General features: G+C 37.2%; 1 protein-coding gene across 1 annotated transcript; it reads right to left on the bottom strand.

Annotated features, from left to right (window-relative positions):
• Positions 1-4,143: 4,143 nt before the first annotated feature.
• Positions 4,144-4,932, bottom strand: LOC115240074. Its single transcript, XM_029815044.1, has one exon. The coding sequence runs from the start codon at positions 4,930-4,932 to the stop codon at positions 4,144-4,146; it is 789 nt and encodes a 262-aa protein (XP_029670904.1).
• Positions 4,933-8,392: the final 3,460 nt, after the last annotated feature.

The following is an 8,392-nucleotide window of genomic DNA, read 5'->3' as shown; positions in this document are numbered from 1 at the left end:
TTCTTAATTACTTTTCCTTGGGCTCTTTCCCTGATTCTAATGCTTTGCTTTAATCAGCTCTTTCTCAATCTTTTCTGTTCTACTTTACTTGTTTTATCTTTTAATATATTTAGAGATTGGTCGGGTTACAACAAAAAGCTGATTAGATGCGATGTTAAAAACAAATATTGCATTACGAATTCGTAGAATATGCGTTGTAAATTTTACGTAATTATCGCGTTACTTTTATTTCGATCAGATGATTAAAATCATTCTGACAAAACAAAATATTTTATTTTCAAAATTTGAGAAAAATGTTTTAAATAAAAGTTGTAGGGTTTTAAGTAAGGGAGTCTCGTGCTGCTTGCTAAAAATAAAGTGATTTTTGAAAAAACAATTCAATGGATTTTGTTGAAACTTTTAAAGTATCAACATTTTAATCAACATTTAGAAAAGTAGAACAATTTTTTGTTGTTGTAAAAAAATAGTTGTGTTAGAAACTATAAAGGTATTTTGCCGCGGCCTCGGCGTCAGAGAGTCCTTTGTCGGCGTGTAGTATAGCGCCTGTTGTATTCGCCTGAAAAAAATTTGAAAAGATTTTGTTTTTTTTAATAAGATTACGCTATGGATGAATCACATCATACAAAAAATGCAAAATTGAAGAAATGGCGGGACTTTGAAAAAAAGTTGCAATTTTGACGAAAAATTTTTATTTTAATTATGCAAAAAAAATAATTAAATTTAATAATATCACTAAAAGTACTGGTTCATTCAGAGAGGAATGTATTTATCTATATGCTTGCACAGGTATCGAACGGCTATCGAACGGCTTTGAACGGCTATCGAACGGCTATGAACGGCTATGAACGACTATTGAACGACTATTGAACGGTTATCAAATGGCTTTGAACAGCTTTCGAACGGCTATCGAACGACTATCGAACGGCTATCGAACGGCTTTGAACGACAAAACAACGACTTTTAAACCATTCAAAAATATTACGCTATGGATGAACCACATCATACAAAAAAAGTGAAAAATTGTAGAAATGGCAGGACTTTGAAAAAAAAAGTTGCAATTTTGACGAAAAATTTTCATTTTAATTATGCAAAAGAAAAATAATTAAATTTAATAATATCACTAAAAGTACTGGTTCATTCAGAGAGGAATGTATTTATCTATATGCTTGCACAGGGACAAGTCGATTGATTGAATATTTTTTGAGTTATGCTGCACGCCAATCTGAAAAAAGTCGTTTCGAGAAAAACGCGTTTAAAGTTTTGGGTATTGAAAAATAATAATTTTTGGAATCTTACAGCTGTTTTGCGCTAATCTGCTACTCCAGACTCATATACGCATATGTAGCAAACTTTCTGCTTCTTCGTAAAAATTTTGCCGCTCAATTTGTTGCTCTCTCCGAGCCGTTCGAGCCTCCTTCATGCTGCTTAAGCTGCGGCGCTCTTGCCTCTTCAACCGCTCCGCGTCGCAAGTATCAACGAAAAATTTACATTGCTGTCCAATAAAGATTTCTAGCGTTTCCATTATTTTTAATATGGTATAATAACCTTCATTAAAAACTCTAGCAGCTATAAAAGACGCGGTCTCGATAATCTTTATGCCGAAATTCAAATGTTTTGGAGCTGAGTATCCATTCTCTTTGCCACGTGACCAATACACTCACTTTTCACTATTTAAATATACTCACACAAACGTACACAAATTACACAGACACGCTGACTTATAAATACCGGCTCATGTTCGGAGCTTATTCATACAACGAACTAAGTGGAGGAATACGCCGCGCGCTCTCCGGTATACCTGGGTGACGCGTAGCTGTAAAATCGGTAACCCCCCCTAGTAATATTTCGAATTTCGGTCTGTAACTTCAGGGACATATTTTTAAGATGTACTACTATTAAATTATACACAAAAAAATCGATTTTTTCGACCCATTACACAAGGCTCCCCGCTTAAGAAATTGGAGGTAATCTCCATATGATCTTCAAACGACTATTCCAGGTCAAACTACCAACATGACACCATCTTATATTCTCTTCAAAGTCACAAAATTTTTGCACGAAACATTTCTCTCTAAAATGCTTTGTTTCCGAAATATAAGTTTGTAACATTTTATCTGATTCATCCTGTATATGCACGGTGCATCCTGTCTATGTGCGGTGCGGGAGTCAACGTATATACATTCAAACGCTCGGCTCAGACTTTTTATGTAATGCCGATATAATAACGAAGCAATTTTATCTCGTTTATGTTTTAGTGGCCATAACCGATCCTGAATGAGGTATTTAAATGCGTCAAATGCTGTAGTTAAAAATCAGTTTCTGAATGTAGAAATCCGCCTCGATGATAGATTGATATAAAACAACAGCGTTACTTTGACTCTGAAAAGAAGCGATGGCGAAATTGAAAGAATGATAGGAATAGTGCAATTTTTAGCAAGACAGTGTTTAGCTTTTAGAGGTGAAAACGACAAATTATATCAACCAAATAATGAAAAGTTTTTAAAATTGTAAGAATGTTGCAAAAAATTTGATCCAATAATTTTTGAACACATTAAAAACATCAAATTGTTTCAAGAATTAAAGAAACACATGCTGTATTATATAGAAAAAATATTTTAAAACAAAATTATATTTGCATTAGCAAGCAGAAACATAAATTAAAAAATTAGCAAGATAAGTTAAATATTTCTCTGTAATTTTAGACTGTAGTTGACCAGACATTAATCATAATGAACAAATATTTTTTGTTATAAGAATTATCGATATTACAAATAATAAGTTACAGTGCCAAAATTGTTTTTGGATTTTGTTTGTGGATTTTATTAAGTATTAAATACAACTGGTGAAGATTTGTATAATTATTTTGTGCATGATATTTTTGAGAGATTATGATTTAGACATTTAAAATATTCATGGACAAGACTACGATAATGGATATACATCAAATATGCGCAGTAAACGTGCAAGCTTACAAAATAGACTTGAAAATATTAATCCAACAGCTCTTTTTGTTCCCGGGCATCGTAGTCATTAAATTTAGTAGTCAATGATGCTGCTAAAGTAACTTTTAAAACTGTCATTTTTTTCAATTTCTAAGATCTTTTTATTTTTTTAAAAATTTATATCTATTTATTAGTATAATAATTTAACAAAATTAATTTAGAAAATCAGCATCCTTTTTTATGTTAAGGATAGTTAAGTTATATGTGTATATGTCGTAGGCAAATAGTTATGTTAGGAAAATAGCTTTTGATTAGGCAAATGCTATCTGCCTGGTCAAATGGCTTTCGCTCGTTTATTTTTGTGTTCAAATGCTATTAGGCAAATGATATTCAACGAAGCATGCATTGATGCATTTCAGTATTTAAGTGTTCTTTATTGCTGAACTTTCTGCATTAGTGTACACTAATGACACCAGAGCATTTTTCATTGCAGTACACCTAGCACTAACTCGTTCTCTATTGTAGTGCAACAAAATTTAGAGCAACAGTTCACTGTACTCGTTGCACTGGGTTTTGAGGAAAAACAGGCAGTGCAAGAATCGAGTAAGTTGAATGGTGGGAGATTTAACCTATTATAAAAGTAGGGTATATAGGCCGGTTCAAAGCCATGGTCCTCTGAAGAGGGGTGAGGGGCGAGGGGAAACCGGCGCGGGGGTATGACGTCACGCGGGGAATCGCGTCCTGCGGCGCTCCATCTGAAACAGAAAGAAATCTTATTAGTATACTAATTTAATGTTTAATATTTAATATATTATAACTTTTAAAAAGGATACTTACAATTAATTTTTCGACTTTTTGTTTGGAGGTTTGTCCCATGATTCTTCCACCACATAGGGTTCCTCATAGGGTTTGAGCCCGAATAATTTTCGTAGATCGAAAATATCCCAGTACATCCAAGACCAATTGACTGAATCGTACTCTCGAGCCTCCACAGTATCTCCCCATAATTCAATCAAAATTATAATATATACTATACATAGTTAATGTAATATAAAATAAAAAATGCTACTTACTCTCTGGTATACTACTAGATTCAATAGGGCTCTCAACAGCCCCATCACCAAATCCTCTGCCCACCATGCCGCGTTCCAGCGACTTTGCAGTCGTCGAATGTAGTAACATCTTTTGACACAGCATTTTTTCAGCCAGTCTGCAGCGCAAAGATCACGTATCGCGGTTTCTCCGGCTGAGAGGCGGCTTTCACAGTCCACGAATGCTTAGTCGTATTATGCAATAGAGGAAATTCGTATAGATCCCAAGAGCGAAAACTCATATTCAAGTATCGCCCGCTTTCCAACGCGCGTAGCAAGGATAGTTTATTGACCTCGCTCAATATTACATGAGACATACGCCATTGTATCTTGAATAATTCGATATCAGCTTCAGCCGAAACATGTCCAAATATGCAATTGTTGTCGTTGCGCGAACATATCAGAAATAATTCGTGACGAGCGTTAATCACAACTCGCTTATAATCTTCGCAAAAACCCAATAGTATGTTTAGCGGCACGCAAAAATTGAAGTAAGCAGCATTGTGCGACATATTCCACGCAGCATTCTCCAAGATTTTACCCTTCTCGGCTGTTAGGGAGACATAGTTTTTAATCGTGGAAGTTATTCCAACGTTTCTGTTGCGGTCAATCTCCACACCGTCGAGTTCATATCGAAGTTCATCAAACATAAACGCGACACAATTGTTGCCCAATATCACTCTTCCCCCTTCAGCTACTTTACGCACCCTCAACTTTCCCTCGACGTATAGAAAACTTTCACATGGTAACGTGTACAAATCTTGATATTGTATCGGTATCCGTATCTCGTCGCTATATCCAAGCGTTGTGTTAGCGTATGGATTGTACGTATGAGTCTCAATCTTGACGATACGATCGTCAAAGATCGGCTCGCCTCCGATATTCAAGACGTCAATCATATCGTTCAAGTATTTCGTACGACGAATCCCAATGATTTTAAAAACTCGCGATTCAACGCGCTGAGCTTCTTTTTAGCGTAACCAGATATCTGAGTATTGTCACCCGATAACGCAGTCACTCGCCTTCTCGCAAAAATATTGTCCCCCGCAAAGATATTATCTCTCGCGTGCTTTCGTTCAACACAAGCATTTCATTGGTCAAACGCTTTATTTTTGCCGCCGCCGTATATGCAATCTTACGGTAATTTCCTCTCCTCGAAAATCGAGCAAATGTCCTTCTTGATCAACAATGCGTATCGTTAAATCAGTAATGCTCCGTGCGACGATCGGTAGATAAATGATCTGTGCTGGCGTTTCCGATATCTTATATCCGGGCGGTACGCTCGGTGAAAATTCATGTATCGTGTGTACGCGCTTGTCATTGCTGTACGCGCCAATGGTTACGCTGCATTCTATACGAATAATATTTACGCTAATAATATTTATCGGTACATCCGATTCGTGCCACTTCCGAGGCTGTAATATACGATTCGACGAGAATCCCAACAACCATCCAACGTTGCCCGGTTTACTAAAAGCTCGAGAATATCGCTGTCAACCGATAGAAGAAGAAACATTTTTGAGACTGAGCGGTTTTGATTCGGTGCGTCTCTAGAAATAGGGCCCCGATGACGCATTTTTCGAACTGTAGCGCTCAAGAGTAAGAGTGGAAACGAGATGTCGGATAGGATCGCAAAGATCATTCGAGACGATGGAAGATGCCCGAAAAATTTTCAAACCGACAGAGGAAAAGAATTTTACAACATAAATGTACAGAAACTCGTGAAGAAGCATAGCATTAATCATTATTCGACGTACTCTGTCATGAAAGCCTCGGTTGTGGAACGATTCAACCGAACGTTAAAGAACAATATGTGGAAAATGTTTACTCTTATTGGAAATTACAAGTGGATCGACGCGTTGTCCCGGCTCCTTGGAGAGTACATTGCGCGAAAACATCGCACTATCGGTATAAGACCTATCGATGTTACTCCCGCGATCGCCGATAAACTTTTAAATACGGTATACAGCAACGTAAAGATTGCGGCACCGGCAAGATTCAAAGTAGGCGATCCGGTACGCGTGAGTAAAGTCAAGACCATCTTTAAGAAAGGTTACACGCCAGATTGGTCGACCGAAGTGTTTAAGATCGTTAAAGTGCAGAAAACTAATCCTATGACCTAGTACTCAAAGATTCGCGCGGAAATCCCATCGCCGGCGGATTTTACGAATACGAGTTACAACGCGTTGCTAATCCCGACGTACATCTCGTGGAAAAGGTGATACGCAAAAAGGGTGACAAGGTTTATGTGAAATGACTGGGATTTGATGCTCATAATCGCTGGTATCGAATCTGTCGACGTTGCGCTTTATATTCTCATATACATCGTCACACTCTATGTGATATATGAGACTGTCGGTGTCGGTGTAAATGACTTTACATTTCTCTCGATACATATAACCGTGGTATATAATCGTGGTGAAACTCGTACAAACATGTCTTGGATATGTCGAGTATACACATACCCACGTAGATTGGTTTATTAAATTTAACTTCGAGATTGCGCAATTCAACGGCGATCAGATTCTCCGAAAACACGCCATATAATTTACAATAAATATACATATAATTTACAATAAATATACGTAATTTTTTATTTACAATAAATATGCGTCATTTCAATCTCTTCGTTCAAACACCGCGTGTAATCGTCGAACGTTATCGTTCTCGCGACGACGTTATTCTTGACGCCTTTTACTATTTTCGTATCCTTCTTACCATCTCCTCGCAACGCGTACATTTTTGCCCTAAGCCCGACGAATTCGGTCATGATGGCGCCATTATTCTCGTCCTTCATTAAACCCGGTATCTTTTTATTCGCGAGCGGTATACCGTACACATTGGCCATTACATAATCGCTGGTATCGAATCTGTCGACGTTGCGCTTTATATTCTCATATACATCGTCACACTCTATGTGATATATGAGACTGTCGGTGTAGGTGTACATGACTTTACATTTCTCTCGATACATAGGTACCATATAATCGTGGTGAAACTCGTACAAACATGTCTTGGATATGTCGAATATACACATACCCACGTAGATTGGTTTATTAAATTTAACTTCGAGATTGCGCAATTCAACAGCGATCAGATTCTCCGAAAACACGCTTCTACTATGAAAATTTGGTTTTGCGATCATCGCCTCTGCGCCATATCTTCCATCCCAATGTGTCACGAGCTTAATATTAACGTGATTGCGCACATTTTCCATCGTTTTGCCAAATACCGCATTATTCATTAATTTATATAAATTTTTTTCAAAATCATTTTTCGCGAGTGTTCGGAATTGTGTATTGAGTTCGATATAACTGCGAAGCCATGGAGATTGCGAAAACTGTAATATTCAATGTATTTTTGTAACGCAAAGTCCGTGTCGCGTGCGTTGCTGCAGGTTGCGGTAATGTATTACGTAACGCTTACATTAGCTGATAAAATACTTTTTACACGTTGCGCTAAATTTTTTAGTTCTTCAACGAACCATGCAATCGATACCGCGACGAGAATGATACGCGGATAACGATTTGTCGTACGAGCAGTGTACACAATAAGCAATACTGAATACTTTATGATGTTGGTAGTTTCTCTCTTCCTCCGTCTTCTCTAAAACGCACTCCAGATCGGCGTACACGACGAAAAAAAGCCGCTCCTTCCGATTATAATTGTTGAACGTGAGCCACTTGTCCTTATCGCTCGGTAATCGGATAGCGCACTCGTTCATCTCTCGACAGTCCACCGTATGTGACTGTAACTTGTCGTTCGAGCCAAAGTAGTGCAAACATCTGTAAAAGAAATAATTTTTTATTTTTTGTTCAATTATTTCTGCAATGTATTTTATTAAATATATACGTACCGATCGCAGATATATTTCTTGTGTTCTTTTTGTCTCAATTGCAAGCTTACGAGACGGGATAGATTCTTGACCCATTCGACTTTGCTCTTCCACCGATTCGATATATTCGTCGCATCGTTACTGCCATGCAACGTACTCCTCTATCGAATTCACCCATGTAGATTGCTCGCGCAGATTTCGTTCGGCACTGTTTTCCGCCATATTTCCAAATTTATGTTAATAATTTTGCTAACAAGACGCGCTTACTAGTAACTCTTGTCTCGGAACTCTTAGCGAAAATACTGACAGGGTGTGCCTCTTTACCATGATTGAAAATATGGACTTGACCTTGAGTGACCTTTTCAAGGCCAAGTCAATGTGATCGATGTTTTCTTAAATAGAATCCTTCATTTTTTTATTACATATTCTTCTAGCTTATCTTGAGAGCTTTTCAAAACACTATAATAAAGTATTTTTTCATTAAGTACTTTTTGAGTTATTTTATATTTTAATCTGACATATTT

The sequence above is a fragment of the Formica exsecta genome, unplaced genomic scaffold (genome assembly GCF_003651465.1).
Source record: "Formica exsecta isolate Colony F162 unplaced genomic scaffold, ASM365146v1 scaffold402, whole genome shotgun sequence".
Lineage (NCBI taxonomy): Eukaryota > Metazoa > Arthropoda > Insecta > Hymenoptera > Formicidae > Formica > Formica exsecta.
This window is presented reverse-complemented; position numbering and strand designations above follow the sequence as displayed.

Bases quoted from the DNA above. Each gene is read 5' to 3' on its own strand.
- LOC115240074 (XM_029815044.1), bottom strand. From the start codon at position 4,932: ATGATTGACGTCTTGAATATCGGAGGCGAGCCGATCTTTGACGATCGT.